Source organism: Antechinus flavipes, chromosome 2 (genome assembly GCF_016432865.1).
Source record: "Antechinus flavipes isolate AdamAnt ecotype Samford, QLD, Australia chromosome 2, AdamAnt_v2, whole genome shotgun sequence".
NCBI lineage: Eukaryota > Metazoa > Chordata > Mammalia > Dasyuromorphia > Dasyuridae > Antechinus > Antechinus flavipes.
Genome location: NC_067399.1, coordinates 572,085,568 through 572,109,738, shown reverse-complemented (window position 1 = coordinate 572,109,738; position 24,171 = coordinate 572,085,568). Strand labels below are relative to the sequence as shown.

The following is a 24,171-nucleotide window of genomic DNA, read 5'->3' as shown; positions in this document are numbered from 1 at the left end:
TATTTATAAACTGAGTAAATATAATGCAAATAACATAACAATTCACTCTGTCATAGCAAACTATCAAAAGATTACTTTCATAAAATTAGAAAAAAAAATACAAAATTTATCTGGAGAAAAAAATATCAAAATACCAAGGAAATTAAAAAAAAAAAATTAGAAGGAAAAAGGCCTAGCAGTATCACATCACAAATTATTCTACAAAGTTGTAATATTCAAAACCAATTTGGTATTAGGTAAAAAAGATAATGGATTCCAGGTCAATCAAGATTCCATTGATCCAAAAAACAGATTAAGTACACAATATATAGAAGCAAATGACAACATAACAGTGTTTGATAAAGTCAAAGACCTCAACTACTGGGGAAAAACTTGCTATCTGATTAAAAAAAAACAAACTACTGGGAAAACCATTAAGTAGTCAGGCAGAAAGGAGGCACAGACCAACATCTCACTCCATAAAGGAAAAAAAAAACTCAAAACGGGTACTTATTTAGACAAGAAAGGCAAATTAATGGAGTCGGGAAGAGATGACCTGTCAGATTTATGGGTACAGGAAGTTTGTGACTGAAAATGAGGTAGTTTCACAGGAGGTACAATGGATAATTTTGATTATGCAAGATTTAAAATTTTTTTTGCACAAATAAAGCCACTGCAGTTAAAATTAGAAGAAAACAAGGAAAACCAAGAATCTTTTGTAAGAATCTCATTCCTAAAACAAAGGGTATTAAGACAAATTTATGAGAATATAATACAGTTCCCAATTGATAAATGGTTAAAGTATAGGTAGTTTTCTAAGAAAGAATTCAAGCTATTGGTAGCTATATGAAAAAATGTTCTAAATCACTAAAAAAGTTATTATTGTGTTTAGTCATATCCTACTTTGCATGACCCCATTTGGGATTTTCTGGGCAGAGATATCAGTGGCTTGCCATTTCTTTCTCCAGTTAATTTTACAGATGAGGAAACTGAGACAAATCAGATTAAGTGACTTGCCCAGGGTCACACAGCTAATAAACGCCTAGAGCTCTATCCACTGCTGCACACTAATAATTAGAGAAATACAAATAAAAACAATTCTGAGGTACCACCCCTTACATTCAGATTGGCAAAACACAAAAAAGAAAATAACAAATGCTAAAGAGGATATAACAGATACACTAATGTAGTGTCAAGAGAACTATGAACTAATTAGTCTGGAAAGATGTGTGATAGGGAGAAGGATGGTGATGGCCTGGAGCCCATGTATGTAAAAGAGCACTAACAATAGAAACAGCAGCAGGTTTGGGAGATCTCAAGCCAGAAAGGTTAACTGGCAACTTATCAAAAAAGAGATTCAGAGAATCCTTATGCTAGCACTGGGTGTAGGACCTAATGCTGTTCCGCAACTCTTACTGAACATACCTATTTCTGGGTCATTGTTTCAAGCCCAGAGGAACACTTTCAGTCAAGAGGGAGTAGAAAACAGGAACAGTATCAATTGTGATGCCAAAGAATCAGAGACTCTTTCGGAATAAGAACCAGAGTTCAGACCAAGAAGAGTGCCAAAAGTACACCATCTTCTAAGGACCAATTTCCCAAAACTAGGTCTGAATACAGCAGTGCAGAAAAAAGTCTGAAGCTTAAGATACACCCCCTTTGTCTCCTACAGTGAAAAAAAGTTCAAAATCAAGAGGTGGGAAAATGAGCATTTTACAAAAAAAGAACCTGATCATAAGAAGTTACTGTGGTGACAAGGTAGATTAAAAGGTGTGAACACACACACACACACACACACACACACACACACACACACGTCACTATAGAATTCCTTAAAAATCAGAATTGGTCAAATAGAAAAAGATACAAGGGGCAGCTAGGTGTGTAGTGGAGCATCAGTCCTTAAGTCAGAAGGACCCGAGTTCAAATCTAACCTCACACTTAACACTTCCTAGCTGTGTGACCCTGGGCAAGTCACATACAATCTCCTCGGGGTTGGAAAAGCTCAATGAAGAAAATAATTTGTTAAAATATTAGAATTGGAAAAGTGGAAGCTAATCACTGTAAACATCAAGAAACAATAGAGAAAAGAAAAAATATACAAAAATATAAAATGTCTTTAGAAAAACAACCGACCTAGAAAAATAAGATTAAGGAGAAAAAACTTAATAATTACTGAATTACCTGAAAGTCACAATCAACACATAATGAGCCTTGACATCACATTTCAAGTATAAAGTAAAATTTCTCCAATATATGCTAGAACTTGAGGATAAAACAAAAAATGAAAAAATCCATTGATCATCAAATGAAAGAGATCCCAAAATTAAGATTCTCGGCAATATTATAGTCAAATTCCAAAATTCCAAATTCTAAATTAAAGAGAAAACACTTCAAGCAACTAGAAAGAAACATGCAAATGCCATGGAGTCACAGTCAGTATTATTCAAAATCTAACAACTATCTTATTAAAGGAGCACAGGACTTAAGACTATGATTCCAAAAAGCAAAAGTGCAAAGATTCCTACCAAGAATTACCTAGCTAACAAGACTTGAGTATAAGCCATCAAGGAGAGGGGAGAAAAGGTATTTAATAAAAGAGGACTTTTAAAAGTATTCCAGAAGAAGAGACCAAAGCTAAATAGAAAATGTGACTTCTAAACAGAAGACTCAAGAGAAGCATAAACCAGTAAACAAGAATGAGAATCATTAAGTTTTAATATGTTAAACTGTTTATGTTTTTTTATGGGACAACTATCTTCTAAGAACTTTATTATTATAGCAAGTTAGAAGGATTCTGCATTGAAAGAGCTTTCTGAATAAATATGTTGTAATTTTTTTTCATTAAAGCTTTTTATTTTTCAAAACATGCATAGATCATTCTGCAACATTGGCCCTTGAAAAACCATCTCCGGCCTTTTTCTCATCTCCCTCCCCTAGATGGCAAGTAATCCAATGTACGTTAAAAACATGGTAAAAATGTTAAATCTAATACATGCATACATATTTATACAATTATATTGCTGTACAAGGAAAATCAAATCAGAAAAGAAAATAATTAAGAAAATAAAATGAAAGCAAACAACAAAAGAGAAAGTGAAAATGCTATTATTGTGAACCACACTCAGTTTTCATAGTCTCTGGGTGTAGATGGAACTGGAAAACAAGATCATTCGAATTGGTCTGAATCATCACCTTGTTGAAGAGAGCCATGCCCATCAGAATTGATCATCTTATAATATTGCTATTGCCATGTATAATGATCTCCTGATTCTGCTCATTTCACTTAGCTTAGCATCAGTTCATGCAAAGCCTCTCCAGGGCCTCTCTCAAATCATCCTGCTTATCATTTCTTATAGAACAATAATAATCCATAGCATTCATACACCATCTCTTATTCAATCATTTTCCAACTAACTGATGGGCATCCATTCAGTTTCCAGTTTCTTGCCACCACAAAAAGAGCTGTCACAAACATTTTGTAAAGGAAAAAAAAAACTGAATAGAAAAGAAAGAGGGGATATCCTGGGATAAGGGGAAAAGGCAAGGGAAAGGAAGAATTGGGAAAATTCTCTCACATAAAAGAGGCATGCATGTTATAGTATATATACTCTCACACACATTCTCATTGTGTCTCTCTCTCTCTCCATCTCTCCCTCTTTCTTTTTCTCTCTCTTCCTCTCTCTCTCTCCTTTCTCCCTCCCTCTCCCTCTCTCTCTCCTCTGCCCTCTTCCTCTCCCCCCCCCCCCAATAAAAGACATATAATTCAAGTAGTGGGTAGTTGTTACAACTACCTTTCAATTCATCATCACTTCTGGTTGTCTTAGAAACTGATTTTGTGGCCTTAAGTGATGTGTGGGCCAGATGTTCCCCATTCCTGCTTAACTGAAGGAAAAGGAAAAAAAAGAAAAAAAGGCAGGAGCATCTAGGTAACCCAGTAGACAGAGCACCAGGCTGGAAACAGAAGGACCAAAGTTCAAATCTGGCCTCAGATACTCGATACTTACTAGTTAGCTATATGACCTTGAGACTAATTAAAAATGACAAAAAGGGAAACTACACCTCGCTAAAAGAGAACATGAACAATAAAACAATAGTAATACTAAACATAGACAAATAGCACAGCTTCCAAAATCTTAAAAGACAAAATTAAATGAATTACAGGAGTAAGTAAATAGTAAAAGTATATTAGTGAGAGACTCTCAACATTATCCTCCCAAACATACCTAATCACAAAATAAATAAGAAAAAAGTCAAGTGAATAGAAAATTAAGATATGATAGTTCTTTTGAGAAAAATTAATAGAAATAGAAAGGAGTATGTTTTTCCCCCAGATGCACATGCAATCACATGCACTAACCATATATTAAGGCAAAAAATGTAAACATAACAAATGCAGAAAATCAGGAATGTCAAATATACCCTTATTAGGAACATAATGCAATACAATTACATTTACTAAAGAATCATGAAAGCACAGATAAAAAGTTAAGTGGAAATTAAATAATCTAATCCTAAAGAATGCATTGATCAGAAAGTCATGGAAACAACAATTTTATTAAAGAGAATAACGAGAGATTTCACATTTTATAGGAAAATTTAGGGAAAAATTTGTATCTTTAAATGCATACATTAATTTTATTTTGGGGAGGGTTAAATGAATTGGTCATACAACAACAAAAAATTTTAAATGAACAGATTAAAAATCTCCAGTTAAAATGGAAATACTGAAAATCAAAGGAGAAATAAAACAAAAGTTAAGAAACATCACTGGTTGAATAAATGAAATAAAACTAAGAGTTGGTTTTATTTGAGGGGGACAGGGACAATAAAATATATAATTGGGTAATTTGATTTTTTTTAAGGAAAACCAAAATTACAAGTTATCAAAAATGAAAAAGGCAAATTCAATCAACAATAGATGAAATCAAAGCAATTAGTTTTGTCCAATTACATGCCAGCAAAATAATGTAAATTAAATAAATGAATATTTACAAAAATATAAACTGTCCAGAAAACACTGGAGGGAAGAGACTATTTAAATAACCTATTTCAGAAAAAGAAACTGAATAAGCCATCAATGAACTCCCCAAGAAAAAAATTCCCAGAACCAGATGGATTCACAAGTGAATTCTACAAAACAATTATAGAACAATTAATCAAAATTCTGGGGGGGAGGGGGGAAGGGAGGAAGGAAGGAGAGAGGGAGGAGGGAGGAAGAGAGAGAGAAACTTTGGAAAACTAGGGAAAAAGCCTACCAAATAAGTTCCTTTTGTAACAAGGTTTTGTACCTAAACTAGGGTTGGCAAAAACAGAAAGGGGGGGCGGGGGGAGGGGGGGAGGAGACTGACCAATTTCCATTATATCAAAAGAGAGATCACAGCACATCATGAATTATGCCAGGTGGGATTTATACCTGGCTGGTTGAATTTTAAATAACTATCAGCATAATTCACCATATAAATAATTATTTCAAGAAATGCAGCAAAAGTCTTTGACAAAATATGAGATCCATTTCTGTAAAAATATTAGAAAGCATAGGACTTGATAGAACCTCTTTTAAGTAGCATTTCTCTAAAATCAGCCTGGAAAAAAATAAACTTGAGACCTTTCCCAACAAGGAAGTAAGAATGTCCACTACCACCATTATTCAATACTGCACTACAAAAGCTAGTTTGTAACAATCATAACAATTAAAACAAAAATAAACTGAAACAAAATAGGCAACAGCAAAAAACAAAAAACAAACAAAAAAAACTACTCTTTCCAGATGACATGACAGCATACTTAGAACACTCCAAAAAAATCAACTAATAAACTAGCTGAAACAATCAAGAACTTTAGCTAAATTTCAGGATATAAAATAAACCTATTCCTATACATTACCAACAAAATCCACCAAGAACAACACAAAATATCTGGGACTCCACCTGCCCAGACAAACCCAGAAATTAAATGAGTGAGATTATAAAACACATTTCACACTAATAAAAACAGATCTAAACAATTATAGAAATTATTCATTGCTTGTGGTTTGACAGGGCCACAATCATATAAATGACAATTCTGCTTAAATAACTAAATTTCTTTAGTATTATACTAGTCAAACTACCAAAGAATTATTTTCTATAGAGTTTGTGACTAATGAAAAGTTTGAGAGAATTAAGTTTCTGAGTAGTTGATAATCTTATTAATTATAGTTAGCAAATATAATAAAAGGATAGTCTTTGGCTGTCTTTCATAAACCAAAGTCCCCTCCTTGAGACCTGTTGACCCTCATATGTCCTTGGAAGAATGGGCAATCCTAACAGGTACCAACTCTGATTAATAATTAATGAGAATAAATATTATAATGAGGTTTATTCTAAAGAGAGGCTGGGGGACCAGGGCTTTGATTAGGATGTCACTCCTACTCCCAGACAATCCTAGCCTCAGGCAATCTAGAGAAAGCATTTACTCCCGTCCAAGCCTCAAAAGAACACAATGGACTGGAATTCACTTAGATTGAATTTTCTTTCTAAGGTTCGGCAAACTGTGCAGGGGCAAGAAGTTTTTTTTTTGTTTGTTTTTTTTTTAAACAATTCCACCTATATAAAATGGTGTTAAATGTAGTAAATTTTTGGGAAAGGTCAGTAAGATCTTTCAAATATTGGCTGTATCAACAAGAATTATTAATTTCCAAATAAGAAAATAGAAAAAAAATTTAATCTCAATTAGTAATTGGTTATCAATGAGAAATAATCATTTCTCTCAATGCCAGAAAAAAATAGTAGCAAAACTCATCTGAACAAAAAGTCAGTAATATTTAAAGAATAAATGGAAAAGGGAAAAAATGTCTAAAAAAGGCAGTATAGCAATTCCAGATATCAAATTACATTACAAAGCAGTAGTCATCAAAACAATGTGATGAAACAGTAGAACAGATTAGGTACACAATACACAGTAGTAAATGATCCGAATAGTCTGTCTGACAAATCCAAAAATACAAAGCTTTGGAGGGAAAGAAACTTTCAATTTAATAACAATTGCTAAGAAAATTGCAAAGCAGTTTGGCAGAAACTATAGACCAGTATCTCACATTATATTATCAACCTAAGGTCAAAGTAAGTACATGATTTAGAAATAAAGGGTGATATCATTAGTAAATTAGGGGAGTATATAGAAATTTTACCCATCAGGTCTAAGATAATAGAAGTGTTTAAAGAAAAGGTGGAAAGGTTCATACATAGTATATTAAATAATTTTCATTACATGAAATTAAAAATCTTTTGCACAAAACTAATGCAACCAAATTTAGAAGGAAAATGAAATTCCGAAAATAATTTTACAGCTCATTTCTCTCATAATGGCCTAATTTCTCAAATATATAGGAAACAGACAAATTTACAAAAATAAGAGCAATTTTCCCAACTGACGAGTGGTCAAGGATATTAACAATTTTCAAAAGAAATCAATTATCTATATAGTTATGTGAAAAAATAGTCTAAATCATTACTGATTAGAAAAATGAAAATTACAACAACCTTGAGATACCATCTCACACCTATAGGATTTGGTTAACATGACACAAAAAGAAAACAATTGCTGGAAATGTTTAAAAAATTGAGACAATAATGCAGTTAGTGGACTTGTGAACTACTGCTCTATCAAGAACAATTTAGAATTATGCCCAAAGGACAATCAAACTGCATGTGCCCTTTGACCCAGCAATAACATTACCAGATCTGTATTCCAAAGATATGAAAGAAAAAATGTATGTGTACAAAAATATTTATAGTAGCTCATTTTGTAGTGTCAAAGAATTGGATATTGAGGGGTGGCCCATAAACTGGCAATGTCTGAACAAGTTGTGATATATGATTGTGATTGTACTGTAAGAAAAGATAAGATTTCCAAAAAACTTCAGAATATTTAAGTAACTCATGCAAAGTGAAGTCAGCAGAACCATAACATTGTACACAGAATATTGTAATGATCGATCAAATGCAAAAAAACTTGACTATTCTGATCAAGACAATGTGCAAAACAATTCCCAAGGGACCCAGGATTTAAAAAAAAAAATGCTATTTTCAGAGAGACACACTATGAACTCTGAACACAGATTGAAGGATGCTTTTTTAAAAAAAAAATCCCTTATTTCCATTTGCAGCACTGTTAATAGGTAAATGTATTTTGCATGACCTCCCCTGTATAAGCAAAATCTTATCACTTTCCTTCTTAGTTAGGTTGAAGGTGCTGGAAAAAGGGCAAGAATCTGGGGCTCCATTTTTAAAAGAATGATTAAGTAATTTTTTTACAAGTAATTGGGAAATATTTACTAAAATAAAAACACTAAGTTAATTTTTAAAAATATCCTCAAAATACTTGGATATTTAGTGGATTGGCTTTTTTTTGAAGCAAGTACTGAAATATATTAATGCACAAGATCCTCGTGTGAATCGTGATTTTGGTTATGAAAAATTAAAGCTTTATCTCTTCAATGTTAATACATTCCATCCACAACTATTTTTTATTCATTTTGCACATATTTTTATTTATACGTATTGTTTCTTTTATAAAAATATAATCTCTTTGAGAGAAGGAATTATTTCACTTTTATCTTTTATATTCTCAGCATTCAGCAGTGAATAGTATACAGTAAACACCTAATAAATTTTCATCGATTAAAAGTCAGATTGTACAGTATAGGGAATTGAAGTGTAGGCAACAATCACAGTGAACCAGAATGTGGAGAGTTTTGAACATATCAAGAGGTTTTTACTTCATATGATAAGCAATGAGGTGTTGCCATAAATTATTTTTAAGAAAAACAATTCAACAGAACAGTGGATCAGGAAGATTATTTCAATAACCATGTCACAGGTGAAGATACCCCAGGAATGGGGAGAATAGAACATCATTTTAGTAGTCCAGAAAAGGACGATAAGGGTCTAAACTAGAACAGATGCAATGTGTGCTGAAGAGAAATGGTTAGTATCATAGATGTAGAAACAACAGGCTCTAATCAATCTTCCTTAATGAAATAATTTTTATTGGATAAAGATGCTTCACTTAAAAGTAACATATTCTATTCTCAAAATATTGATTTCCTCCCAATCATTTAGAAAATTTGATAATATATATTACTCAAAACAGACCCCAGGTTGGCTTTTTTTTTAGACAGTTCATCTGCATTTTTTGAGAAGTAAACATTTCTAAGAACTACCATCCAATTAAGGGATAGTCAGACTATGAACAGCTCAATTTTCAGTTTTCATTTTATCAAAAGCTATACATAAATATGCTGTTAATTACTATTCCAAAGAAGCCTGTTAGGATGAGATTTTACCTCACACTGATCAAAAGCTGACAAAAAAAAAAAAAAAAAAGGAAAATGATAAATGTTGGCAGGTCTGTTAAGAAACAAGTACATTAATACACTATTGTAGTTGTAAATTGGTCCAGTCATTCAAGAAACTCATCTAGAACCATGCCCTTTGACCTTGTGATACCACTACTGGATTTATATATAACACCACCTTGCCTGCTCTCCCCATTCTAAGATGAGAAGGATGTTTAAGCTAGTTTTCAGTCAGGTCTGACTCATGACTTTTTTTTTTTTTAAAAAAAGGAGGGGGTGGAGGGAATTGTTTTTTGCAAAGATCTTTGAGGGGTTTGCTATTTTGTTCTCCAGCTCCTTTCAGAAGAAACTAAAGCAAGCCGTTTTAAGCAACTTCCCCAGGGTCATTTTGTGGTGGAAAAGAATTGGAAACTTGAGGGGGTACCCATTAATTGGGAAATGTTTAAAGCTTTGATAGAGGGTTGTAATTAAATACTATTATACAGCAAGAAATTATAATGGGGGCAATTTAAGAAAAATCTAGCAAGCCCTATGCAAACTGATGCAGAGTGCAATGAACAGTACCAGAAATTTATTCAATAATAGCAAGATAAAAACAAACTACTTTGTAAGACTAGGGAACTCTGATCTACACAATGACTACCCATGATTTCAGAGGACTAATGATATAACATTCTACCTTTCATTGTCCTGATAGGTGATGATCTCACACTGCAGATGTGTATATTATGTACATATACATATATGTATGTAGACGCACATTTATGTGTATATATGTAATATATATAAAAAACATATATACATACATACATACATACGTATTTATTCTCTCCCTCCCTCCTGGATATGACCAGTGATAGAATTTTTTTTGTTTAATTCTATGTCTTTGTTAGAATGGCCTAGTTTTTCCTTTCTTTTTCAACTGGGATGGCTGGACAAGGCAGAGGGTAAATTGGAAGGAAAAGAAGGTGGCTTTTCTTCAAAAAATGTAGCAGCAGAAATGTTTTTGCTTATTGACATAAACAATTTCAAATCTTAAATCCTAAAAACAATCCATTTTTGGAAGAAATTGCAAATATAATCTGCCTTGAAGAGTCAAGAAAAATTCAAAATCTCAAATCTTCTTTAACTAAAAAAAGTTATCCCTCACTTTCCTTAACACTCAGATTTTCAAAAACCTAAAGAGTCTAAACAAGACTTCACCAATCTTTAATGGATGGCAATAAAGTTAAGTTTATGATATGGAAATGCGTATTATGTAGAGAAGAAAGCCAGGGGGAACTTCATAAGGAAAAGACTACCAGCTCTACTTTCTGGTTATTCAGATCTATTCATGTGGCCACCAAGTCCGAGGAGCCAGTGAAGGACAACACTGCAAACAAAAAGAAAACAAGAGCTGTATATAATATGGAAAAAGTCTCTGGAATCATATTATTGCCAAGGATAATGTAACCATAAGACAAGTTTCTTAAACTCCCCAAACTCCCTTTCCTCGTGTAAAATGAAAAGATAGGTCTAAGTTAGCAGATGAGGTTCCAGTTTCTTGATCCAAGAGCTTCTATGATAACAAGTATATTCATTACTTACAAAAGTTCCCAGTATGGCCTGAATCAGATTAAAACGTAATGAGAAAAAGTTAACAAAATACAAACAAATATGACAATGTTAATTTGCCTCTTTCAAAATCACTATGAAGCGTGCAAGGATCCATTTCTATTTGAGTTCGACACCTTAACTAGATTCCTCAGTCTTTAAAATAATTTATCTTGCATATTTTTGACTGTATTATTCCCTCCTCCCACCACATTGTATTTCTCCTAGAAGCAAGAACTTTGTATGTTTTCATTTCCTCATACATATCCTCAGCACTTGCCAAAGCTTTATCCATAAGATGTTGAAGAACAAGGTTTAATGTCTTTTAAAAATAAGTTTAAACAAGTAAAAAGTCTGTAAACTTAAACCTTAGGCCAAGAATTAAAAAACCCTTTTGAAAATATAAATTGTCAAGAGTTTACTCAAACTTCTAAATTTGTGGGTAGTTCATTCAAACTTTTCTCAGTATTTGGCATAGTGAGAAAACTTGAATTTTCATATCTACAGAGACAACACTTGTATTTTTAGAGGATAGCAAGAGCATTCAGTTTCATTTGTGAGTCTCTATACAGAACTTTATAGGATCAGTTATCTCACAAGTCACTTTGCATAAAATGTGATGATAACTGTACTTTGCACTGAAGAAAATTAGGGAAGGAGGGGGTTGGAGTTTAGGAGGGTATAGGAAAATCTAAATTGGGTTAAAGCTAGGGGCAAGGAAAAGTAACTGGGTTAAGCTATTTTAAAAGCTACCACCAATTTGCTTTCAAAGATGGATACTTCACATTCAGACATCTTATTTTATTACACTTTGCTTTATGCACTTCAAAGATAAAGGGTTTGTGACAACCCTGAGCTGAACAAGCCCACCCATTTTTCCAAAAGCATGTGCTTACATAGTATTGGTATCACGTTTTTGGTTATTCTTAAAATATTTCAAACTTTTTCATTATTATCTTGTCTGTTATAGTGATCTGTGATCAGTGATCTTTTATCTTGTCTGTTACGCTGATCTTTGATGATGTTATTGTAACTTTTTTGGGGTGCCACAAACCCACTTAATACTGCCAACTTAAATGATAATGTGTATTCTGATTATTCTACTGACCTCAGGTCCCATCTCTCTCTCTCCTCAATCACCCCAATTCTCTGAGAGACAACAATACTAAAATTAGGTCAACAGTTCATTGTTAACTTTATTTTTAAAAACAGTCATATCCACACCCCAATCTTCAGTAACCACAACTCTGATTCAGTCATCAATATGGGGTTAGACTCTCCACCAACAAAAAGATTATGTAGGCTCAAATGATAGCTAGCAATTTTTATCAAGGTATTTTTTTAATGTATTAGTATATTGGTTTTTTAGACAATATCGTTATAGATTAAATAGGCTGCAGTATAATGTAAACATAACTTTTATATGCAACAGAATACCAAAAATATCTATGACTCTCTTTATTGTGGTGCTGAAGAACCTAAACAAAATAATTCAAGAGGTAACACAATACCTGAAAGCAGAAGTGATTTAAGTATAAATTCTAAGACAAGTATTTCAAACAGTAGAGGGACTTATATAAATATAAAAAGTGCTTTCACACAATGTCTAATCTCTCTTCACACCATTTCACACCTTGGATTTAGGAACTTTAGTTCCCTAAAGTTAGGGAAAGAAAACAGGCCTTTTATAACATTTCAAAAGTCTCAAAATTACCTTTGGAACCATTTAGGGACTTTAAGGAAGTAGGGTTTAATGTAGCCTTAATAGCAGCTTAGAATTTTTAGGCCTTATGTGTAACACTTCATATCATTTAATTAAATCACTGTGGGGAGGAAGGGGGAGGAGAGGGAGAAACAGAATAGTAGTAGAAGTGTTCTTTTCCTCATTTTACAAATAAGGAAACAGGATCAAAAACAGGAACAGTAAGAGACCTGAACTCAGATCTTAGACTCAGTAGTACTATTAGTGATATTATTTGTAGTACATAAATGTGTGTTTTCAAAATGCTTTTACATGTTACCATCACTTAATCCTCACAGTAATCCTGTGAGGGCAGGTGGTGGTCTTCATTTTACAAATAAGAATAAGAAATATGAAGCTGAGAAGTTAAATGACTTTAAATTCCACAACCATTAAATATCTGAGACAGTATTCCAACTCGGATCTTCTTGACTCCAAGACCAGCATTCTATCCCCTATGCCAGTCATCTGTATATATAATTGAAGTACATGCCTAACCTAATACTTGAAAAATCACATCATGATGGGGTACTTTAAAGTTAGATTTCTTTTTTTAATCAGACACAAAAATAAAACCAAGTATTAATAGAAATTGACTTTCTTCCAGTTGCCCTTCCATCTGTCCCCTAGCTTCTTCTGCCCCATATATAAATTTCTTCCAGTTTGTTTCTAACTATTAGAATATATAGGAAAACAGATTCATTCAAAAACATATTTGGGAATATGTGATTAACAACCTCTCCGGAATTAGGAACAAAAGTTACATATAGTAAAGCCTTTACCTGTTTTCAAAGTGAAGACAAAAAGGAAGGACAATCTACCCTACTACTACTTTATAGTAAGACTATAATAGCTATGTTCTATACAATTAAAAAAACTTCTTAAATCATGGTTGTTAGTTGTAATTCAAAGAAATGACCTCCAAAATGACTGTCAGTAGGAAACAGGAAAAACACTTATAGTAATTTGTGATTTTTTTTCTTGATAGTCTACTAGTTAGGATTCTGAGTTTTCCTTGCTGCTAACTCCTGGGTTCAATTCCTAGTAAATAAAGGTCTTGAGGAGAGCATACTATACTGTAATGCATGGGGGCACTGGACTTGAAGGCAAGATGACCTGGCTTCAGTTTCTCAATCAAGGTAATTAGCTAGTTCTCTCCCTGACTTTTTTTCTCCTCCCTCCCTCTATATATATATATATATATATGTATATATATATGTATATGTATATGTGTGTGTGTGTGTGTGTGTGTGTGTGTGTGTGTGTGTGTGTGTCTCTCTCTCTCTCTTTGGAGCAAATCAATTTCCCTTTCTGTGCAGTAAAATAAATTAAATTCTAAAAAGCTCTTAATTTTCTTTCAGCTCTAAATCTATGATTCCATGATCTTATACTGCATGACACATTTATAGGTTTATTATAAAAAGTTACAAACCAGTCTCATACATTGGTCATCTAGTACTTGTTAAGAACCTACTATGAAAACAGGCATTGTTAAAAGATTGCTTATCTTCTTTAATCTGTACATTTTAAAAGTATCAAAAGAGCTATTAATAAACACATCTGGTCTCCATTAAAGAAACTAAGAAACTTATGTACTCTTATTCCTGACTTCTTCCCCTTTTAAAACCAAATTATTCACATTTTGCTTTCTGACTCAATCGTGAACTTTTATTTTGTACAATATAGAATGTCTACAAAAGATGGAAGTTTCCATAATCAGGAAATTTGAAGAAATGATCAAGAATCACCAATTTGGATCTTCCTATAGTATAATGGAAAGCTGGCAGTCCTTATTTGGGATTCCATATACAAAACTGTAAAGAATTTTAAAATAATTCTGCTGAAAGTTAATGGAATGACAGTTAACTATTTTCAATATGGAAGAAATTAAATTAATTTTCCCATCAAAGTAAAAGAATGAAAATCAAATTCATTTTCTCACTAATTTTGAATGCGGTAAATATTTCATATGGACAGCTGAAACAAAATGGAAGTTTGAATTCAATTATTCAAATAAAAAGTGAATTAATTATTCAATTAATAAAAAAGTAGAAAACACCAGAGATCTTACATATTAAGAAGCAACTTAAAATACAAATATATAACAGATCCTCAAAGAAACTAATTCACTAGATAAATATGATTGAAGTCCATATTCAATAATGAAAACTAAATTTCTATCCTCTGGTACAAATTTATTAAATTCAAATACTAAGAAAAACTGAACTTTTCCATCATGACCAAAATTTTTTTTTTTATAAAACTGTCAGAAATACAAAACACACAATCACTAAATAAAAATTGCTAGTAAAATAAAATGAGGATTAATAATCTTTTCAAAATAACTATAGTATTTGACTTAGAGAAAAGATTAGAAAATTCTAATATTTGGCTTAAGTATAATTAATTCCTATTTAAAACCATTGCATCATTGTACTTTTAATGGTAAAATTAGCATTTTTAAGTACAACTTGAAACATTAGTTTTGCATTTTTCTTTGGGGAGAGGGGGTAGGGTGGAAAAGAAGAATCAACATTTTGTCTAGACTAAGAACCAAAACTGTTTCTAGTCTAGCTCATTTAGCACAGAAAGACTTGTAATGATGAATACATATAATCAGCAAGTCATCAGGAAACAAAGAATGTTATTAAAGGCAAAAAGATATATAATACTTGTCTATATATAGCATATACAATTAAGAGTAAGCCAGCGTCATAAAAAAACAACAAAATACTGAAGGGTGCTGATACTAATTTTAAACCTAGACCTTTACTGAAAATATTTTTTTGCTGTTCTTGAAGACCATATAAAAAAATATTCTCTGTAATACATGAGATTTATATGTAGAGTGGTTTGTCAGACAGGTGAAGGAAAAGAAAATTACTGACAATTCCTTTTTTAGACTCCTAAATAATTATTTAAAAGCATAAAAAATGTCTAAATAAAAGCAAAGCCAGTCTGAGTATGAAACCAACTATTATTGAAAAATGGGTAGTTAATGATGTTTCTCGATTGCCAGAAATTATTTTCTCAGTTTCCTTCATGTGGATATGGCAAGAAAACTTTTAAAAAACACAAAAGTGACCGAAAACATTAAATTCAAAAAAATAAATCTATACTCATAAAGTAATCTCGCATTTAATTCACTGGTTCTAAGTCTTTTTATTCTCCCCCCCCCCCCCAAAAAAAAAGTTTTCAGTTTCTTAATTTTGAAATAAAAGTTTTAACAAAAAGGAGTGAAATTTTACTGAGGTACTTTAATAAATCTCAGTGTGCAAACTACTTAAGAATTTAAGCCCCCTGGATAAGTATTATTTTAAAGGCAAGGGAACCATTCTTTTAAAGTAAAAAAATCCCCTGGATTAACAATCTTAAAAAAAGAAATTTACCTTCAACAAAGAAATATCAAATAACTTCTTCTGATAAGACTACTTGTATCGTTTTATAATATATTTTTTTGAAATGTCACTTAAGTTCCAGTCATAACATATCCTGCATGTCTAAGGGAAGGGGGGGAAATTTCCTATTTCAATTCCTACTCTTCAAAGAAATAAAGGTCTTTCAATAAATCGAGGTGAAAAGCAATTTTTTGCTTTGCTTCTATTCAAAAGGAAACAAATGACCTTTTCAAGAATATCAAACTGTGCCAGACATTATTTTTTTAATCTAAATTTCCTATTTCAGCGTTTACATATAACTTTAAAAGAGGATATTGAAATACAAAAGAAATTACAGTTATCTCAATACTTTAATAAGATAAAACCTATTCGATATAAACTGCTCAGCTACTTAAGTCTTTTAAAATCAAATTAGCATTTTCGGAAATCAAGCAAACCTAAAGTTCTCATTTTTTTTATTAAGGAATTATTCTTCATATGAGCAACACATGACAAAATTCTTGTATGTATGGGGGCTAGTTTTAAATGAGACCGACACTACATCAAATTAAATCGTCACGGAAAGTCAAGTTATATTCTCTGCCCCCTATTTCCTGTCCAAACAGCCCTTTTGTTCTGCTTCCCTGCTTAATTCTCATGTTCAGCTAACAATGGAAAATAAAACAATGGCAAAATCTGGCATACACAGAAATCTAAAGGTGCAGGAGTGTGAAATAGAGGAACATTATGAGATGAGAACAAAAATCCTACCAAAACCTCCCCAATTTTCTGTTTGCTTCACCTCAGATTAACTTCACTTGAAGCTGTACTCCAAAGCAACCAACCCTGAAGATAAAGCCCCGCCTTCTTTGAGGTTAGTGGCTGAAGAGTCAAATCTCCGCCTTGTGGGTCAAACTCTTCATTTTGATTGGTTAAGGCTAATATCTATTATTTTAAAGAACTTTTACCAGCTAGCAGGTTAGGTTAAGCATGTTAAAACACCCTGAAAAATCAGCTTCCTTAAAGAAACAGTATGTTATGAAGGTTCAGTTTCTCCCAACCTATCGAATTTGTTTTTTGTTCACTCGGAAAATAAAACTTCATGGCCTATCAACGAAGATCGAGCAGAGTACCACATACTTCTTTAATGGACTCTCAATGCTGTCAAATCACTCAGAATACAATGCTTTTAATTTTGGAATCGGACCTTAAAAATTTGGTTAATTTTTTTTTAGTTGTGACTTTACTTAATTTCATTTTGTCTAAAAATTACGATGTACCTTCACCCTCCCACACTGAACACTTCTTCAGGTCAGAACTTTTAAAGGGGAGAATATCACACAAATAAGATACCAACTTGAAATTTAAAAACTAATAACTCGTTTGAAAGAGTAGAGAATAACAAGTTGGTTATTCCGTTTTGAAAAGTTTCGACTAGTTTCAATCTACTAACTTAGGAAATGATTCAGCAACATTCTCGGCTTTCGTGCCTTTTAACTAGGTTGGATACCTAACACATCTTTCACCATGGAGAAAGTCATTCTGAAGATTCATTCATCATAAAATACTAAAAATTGTTTTGGAAATATCTCTACCTTTTTTGATAAGTTTGCATTCAATATCACAAAATTATAGTAAGGTTTTCAATCATACTTTAGACTTGAGGAAAATGTTATATGGGAGTCACTGACATTGACATGCCATTTTTCTTTATTTTAAATTAGCTTAAATTATTGTATCTGTTATAAACAAAGCCCAAGTTATCTAGTAATCAAGTTTACTTTATTTTTTTAATCTGATCAATAATATTTTTACTCCTCTCAAGAATTCCTCCTTTAAGAGTATTTTAGTATTTTATCTGTGTTCTAAAGACTTATAGTCAAATGAACTTATCAATAAAGAAGCTGAAGAGTAGGTTTTAAAATTTATACAACTTACCAATTTTAAAACTTGTCTTATGAAGTTTTCTGTATTTGCCCTACTTAAAAGTTCACTAAACATCCTTTTTAGTAGTTCAAGGAATTAAAACTTTGTAAACATGATTGCTATAGTCAAGCCATTGCAAAACAATTCTTTTGTGATAGTAACTATTTTAAAGAAACACATACAAAGGTGCTTTGAATACTAAATGAAGATCTTTTAATAAAACATAATTCACATATTTGTCTCTAAGGCTGAAACATGTGGCAATAAAGAAAAAAAGAAAAAAGCTAAACTCAAGAAGCCCAGACAGCTGCATAATCTATTATGCTGTTTTAAGTGTACAAATTGAAAGAGCCAATTCAGAGTTCTAGTCCCAAGATGCTTTGCAAGAACTCAGTGCTTTGAATGCGCAGTACTACAAGAGTAAAGTTCATTAGGTTTTCTTCTTAACCTAACTTCCCATTTATTCTTGGGGAAAAAAAGTAAAGTTATTAAAGTACTATGTACACATATGCAATAAAAAGAAAGAATATACAACTAATATTGTATATGTGTGTATGTGACTAGTAAATTTTAGGGGTCACAAGAGATACAAAGGGCAAACAATTTTGCTAGGCATGAAATTGGACGCAAATAGCTGCAGTTACAAAAACAAAACAACCTTTGATCTGACCACAATCCTTCACTCACAAAAGTTAATTATTGGTATGAAATAGACACAAGCAACATAAGATATAGGTTACAATTCAGCAATCCTGTTTAACCAGGATGTCATCAACACACCTGCCAACCAACCTGTAGTTAGAAAATAAAAACTAAAGAAAAGTAGGACTTGAATAAAAACAAATTCAATTTCATAAACTGCAAAAACTTTGTTTTCTTAAAAAAAGAAAAAAGTTTTGAACTCCCAAAAGTTCTCCCAGGCATAAAAAGTACTCAAAAACTGATTATTCCAGTATGAAAATCCCCTTCAGAAAGATCAATTTAGAAAACTGCATGGTAAACTAAAAAGGGAAGTCACAAAGAAATCCATTATTAATAAATGAACTAATAACATGGTGGGAATATCTTTACCAAAACAAGGAAATAAAGTCTCCAATTTGATGAGACATTATTCTCCACCTCCGAAAAACATATAATCATATTCTAAGAATGTATATCATGTAAATCCAAGAGGTTTTCCCATTTAATCATCTCAGAAACAATCTGGAAAATAGATATATAGTTTTTCTAACAAGAAAAGCAGGAATCAATATATTAATAACCCCAAACTCATAGTAGTTAATTTTTATGTGGAACAGAGAGAATTTTTGTACAATTTCTATGGTTGAAGAGGAGACTAAAAGCCACACACATCTTTGTAAAGACATACTTCCCAGCAGACACAGGTCTGCCAAAAACACTTCTTAAAATCATTTGGAATCATCAGGGAGCCTAGACAAGCCTTACCGGGTTCACCATGATGAAGCCAAAAAATCATTACTAAGAAGGGTTATTATGAAGGGAGTTTACTCCTCCCCTCCCCCAAAAAAAGCTTTCAATGAGGTTCATTAACAACAGCACTAAAAGATTTCCTCTACTACCCATAAACATAAGAACTATAAAAAAAGGTAGATAAAATTAATTTTCTATGCTACTTATAATATTAAGGCAAATCATTTCTTAAGTGAACCTGCAAAAGATGATACAGGAAATTTTAAAATGTTTTTTAAGTTAAAAAAACATAATGTTGCTAAAAGTATACTACTGGGAAAGTCTCTATTTTTATATCATCTATGTAGCTTTATCAATAAAAGTTTATTTTACATGTTTATATTATCCTTAAGAATTTGAGGAATTTCCCATTATTATCACTTTCTTTCCCAATGAGAGAAAAATAAGAGTGGAACACAAAAGGCAAGAGTCTTGACAATAGTTTAAGTCATTTCTACTTTATAAATAGGAATAGAAATTGAACCTATTATGCCAATAGTATACTGAAATTCCTGGATTTAAAAAATACCTCTACAATGTAGGTTTTCTCTAATTTAAGTCTTGGAAAATGGCCTAAAGCACTGAAGGAAGGTTAAGTGACTAGCCCAGGGTCACAGCCCAGTATGTCAAGACTTCTTTATTGAGATATGGTCTCTTACCTTCAAAGTTAACACTTAAAAAAAAAAAAAAAAAATCAAGCTTCAGTGTTATTCCTTGATCCATTGTCTTTATACACCAATTCCAGCAGGAACTTGGGGAATTTTGCAGAAGTCACCTTGTTGCCTCTTCATATTACAGACCTTTACTTAGTGCTCATATTGGGGGGAGGGGCTATTTCCATTCCCTACATACACACAGGGAGAAGAGGGCAGCACGCTTGCCAAGATCACAACATTTAATGGAATTTTATGTTCTCAAATATACTTTCCATAACTATGATGCTTTATTTTTACATACTTTTGAAGATTCACATAAAAAAAAAATTCCATACTATGATACCTTCGATTAAAGATTCAAATAAAACAAATTTGGTAATTGTATTTTTATAAATTTATAAAAGATCATATACAGACTCCATTTTACTCCTGAATACTAAAAACATCCAAGCTAAAATCCCTTTTCAAAAGTTTTTAAAAATCACTTTACCTACCCATTTAACCTAAAGCATCCATGTATATATTTATATTATTACAATTTTTATACTTAATTTATGTAAAGTTTACTTTTAATCTAGAATCAATATTTGAATTTCAACTATTAATATTCTCAAACTACAACTACTTGGATTATAATAGCGGTTACTTATTAGGTGGTATGTGGTGGGAAAATCTTAAAACATCATTTCCATTACAAATTCAATTTTGATCTAGACTGTATCTAATAATGAAATTTTCCCAATTATAGCTTTATCAGTTAAAATCAAAAGCCTTACTTCTCCCCACGAGAGAAAAATACTAAACTTATACAACTAGAATCGGAGGCCTGTAATAATGTTGTGACCTGGAAAGACAGTATTTTAATAAAAGGATCATAAAAACTCCAAAATTCTGAGTAGGGCATCTAATAGGAGTTGTGTGTGAACAATGACACCGATCTACTAAATTCACATTCACTGCCAAAGTCACTACATCCCCGTGAGAATAAATCGGGAGAGATCGTCAAATACCTCAAATACCGAAGACTTCCATGCCAGAGGGCAGAAAAATGTGTCCTCCCCCAACCCCTAGAAAGAGAAGTTACCAAATCACTAAACAAGACAATCCAAAAGGAGGAACTTTTATAACACAAAATAGTTTGGGATGTTATACAGAAATACTGGTGAAAGGCACAGGATCAGTTTTGAAGGTGCTTAAACGATGTACACATACCAAGAGTCTATAGAAATTCCCAACATTACTTTACAGTAACATAAAATTGGGGTTAACAGGGCAACAAGAGGTCGGAGAACGTTCGGGCCAGAAAGGAGTTACCCAGCGACCCAAAAAGGTAAACAGGTCGATTAGCGATCAGTTGCCCAATGGAAGCCTCTTCCTACCCCGCCCCCTCTCCTCGAGAAAATGCTGCCCAGGACTGGTCCACACTAGAAGTGCAGGACCCTCAGAAGCCAAAACCCAAGACCTGACCTAGCTTTCAAAAAACAAAGTAGACTCCAACCCCACCCAAACGGGGCGCTGCCCAGAGTCTCCTTCTCCTTCCCCTCCTCTCCCACCCCAGAGGCCACAGCACACCCTAACCTAATCCTCCCACTCCACGGCTCGCCCCGCCCCCGGCCACCCCCCCCCACACGCACCGCCTCGCCCAAGCCTCCGCCCACCATCCCGCCCCCGCCTCTTCTCTACCCTCCCCCTATTATCCCCCAGGCCAGGAATCCCCTCCCCCACAAACGTCCCCTCTTCTCGCTCCTTCTTTTCTCTCCCTCCCACCAGGAGTGTGAGACCCACGAGGCCGGGGGAGGTCCGGCCCCACCACCTGCTGCGTGGGCGCTTCCGGCTCCCCCCTCCCCACCCGAGCCGGGAGGGGCAGAGGGAGGCGCCTAACTCTGGGCTCGAGCGCCGCCCGCCAGCTTTCTCAGCTTGCCAGCCGGCCGGCCGGCCCGAACGGGGGGAGGGGACAGCTCTAGCCGACGAGGGCCCCGGGCCACTCTCACCTGGCGGCGGCTCCCTCCGCCAGACGCGCCCGCCACCACCGCCGCCGCCGCCGTCGCCGCCCCCGCCGCGGGTGAATGGGGACAGGTGAGGCCGCCGAACCCCCCGCTCGCTCCGGCTCCGGCCCCGCCGCTGCCGCCACCACCGCCGGCCCCTCCGTCCGCTGTTTATTAAACTTTTCTGTTTGGTTGTTCGGCCCGTGACGCGACCGCCGGGAAGAGCACTGGGATTGGCCGACGCCCGGCGCTGACGCGGCGCCCCCCTCCCGCAGCCTAATTATTACAGGCGGAGGCGGAGCCGGGGGACGGGGGATGGGTGGTGGAGGTGGGGCGACGGCTCGGAGCGCGCCGCGATTGGTCCGAACCCGCGGAGTGTCGCTCCCCCGCCCTCCCTCTTCCGTTTTCCCTCCCCCTCTTCGTTCCCACCTCCTCCTTGCAAGTTCCCACCTCCTCCCCGAGCCTTCTCTCCTTCAGCTCCTCCCTCCTCACTCCTTCCTCTCCTTCACGTCCTACTCCTTCCCCCACTCGCAGCTGCGTTCCTGGCACCTAATAGTTTCGGGCACGGAGGGGGGCGTGGTCATGACGCGTTGGGCTTTCCCAGGCGAGATGAAAATTTAAAGAGACAGGCGCGGCAGAGGCAGCACCTTCCGCCTCCCACCCAGCTGGTGGGCGGGGCGTTTCTGTCCCTGGGTCACGCGAAGCAGAAAGCACCAGGTGCTTACTGGAGTTGGCACTTGAGCGCTCATCATCCCTAGTCCCTACATATTCCAGACTCCTAAGAGCAAGGACAAACCACCAGGATTTTCCAAATGGGAATTCTGCTGCAAAAACAAATTTTTAGCCTGATTTTCTGGAGGAGTGTAAAGCCACGGGATGCTTTTCTTTCCACATTAACTGGCTCCAGCTGCTTACAGTTTGTCCCAGCTGGGCATGAGGATGATGACAGTCCCTTCATCACACACTCATGAATTGATGGGACTCTAGAGCAAAAAAACACGTTTGCATAGGGAGGGAGGATATTTTGCAATATTAGATTATTACACTTATTCTAAGGAGAATGTGCCTCTTCCCATACTGGAGGCACAGAAAGCAGGCTCCCCCACCTTTTTTGGTTCACACTTCAACCCTAGAACCACACTTCTAGCCTGAGTAAGAAGACTAAATATGAGACAAATGAATGACTGGGACAAGATAATTCCTTAATTGCTCTCTTATCTTTATCTTGTCTGTTTTGCAGCATTCTATTTATAAATCCAATACACTATGAAGTTGATATGAACATGTGGCCTCTGGCAAAACTAAAAAATTCTTATTCTTGTGAGAATCAACATGGAACAGTTTTTGAGTTTAATTTAAATTTCTAAGTCCACTTTAAAATACATTCCTCAGATTGATTTCCAGGTGTGACTATATATATATATTGGTAAGACTTTCTATATGACTGCACAGGGCTTAGTATTACTCTGAATCAAATCAATGATAAATAATTGATTTTGTCAGTTGTCATCATAGACAGGGCTCTAGGTTCAAAAGTAAGAGAGAAGCCTAAATCTAGAGATCAAGTCAGTAAATTCCCACCCATAATTATTGAGATCTTGAATCAGTCTATTTATTTATCGAAAAATTAAGTTCCCATTCCATATTGTCCACTGACAGCAAGATAAAAAGGAAGAGTCCCTGGAGTCAGTTCAAAGATAGTCTCTCTTCCACTTGTTAGTTGTGTGATTTTGTACAAATCAGAACTTTAGCTTAGTTTTCTGTAAAGTGGAAATGATAATTCTTCCTTTCCAACCCTAACCCCCCCTTTTGGAGATAATATAAAATCTTTTACTGATTACTACTATATAAAGATAACTCGGAAATCTATATAATTAGTCCCAATCTCTTTCCTGACCTAAACTTTTATTTTCAACTGTTTTACACTACAAACAGTATATCTAAAATTTAAACCATTTTCCCACAAAATGTGCTGTTTCTTCCACCATTATTTCTGATAGAGATCATATGAGAGATTTGTAAAGCACTCAGCATAAAACCTGACACAGAATAGGTAGTAAATACTTTATTCCCTTCCCTTCTCCCCCATTTCTGCTGATAGGAC

General features: G+C 34.5%; 2 protein-coding genes across 3 annotated transcripts in view; one reads left to right on the top strand and one right to left on the bottom strand.

The window, feature by feature from the left end:
• The window catches only part of ZFAND6 (zinc finger AN1-type containing 6), a 90,371-nt gene extending 68,202 nt beyond the window's left edge, over positions 1 to 22,169 (bottom strand). The window contains exon 1 of one of the 2 annotated variants that reach the window (XM_051981149.1): positions 22,074 to 22,169. The gene's annotated coding sequence lies outside the window, so the exon portion shown is untranslated. Of the gene's footprint in view, positions 1 to 21,092; positions 21,150 to 22,073 lie in introns of those variants that run through there. The other variant, XM_051981151.1, reaches the window with a different exon arrangement.
• Positions 21,283 to 24,171, top strand: part of LOC127546914 (basic proline-rich protein-like) — a 61,262-nt gene continuing 58,373 nt past the window's right edge. Inside the window, exons 1-2 of the mRNA XM_051973809.1 lie at positions 21,283 to 21,329; positions 21,787 to 22,158. Coding sequence (XP_051829769.1) covers positions 21,283 to 21,329; positions 21,787 to 22,158 — 419 coding nt within the window. The remainder of the gene's footprint in view (positions 21,330 to 21,786; positions 22,159 to 24,171) is intronic.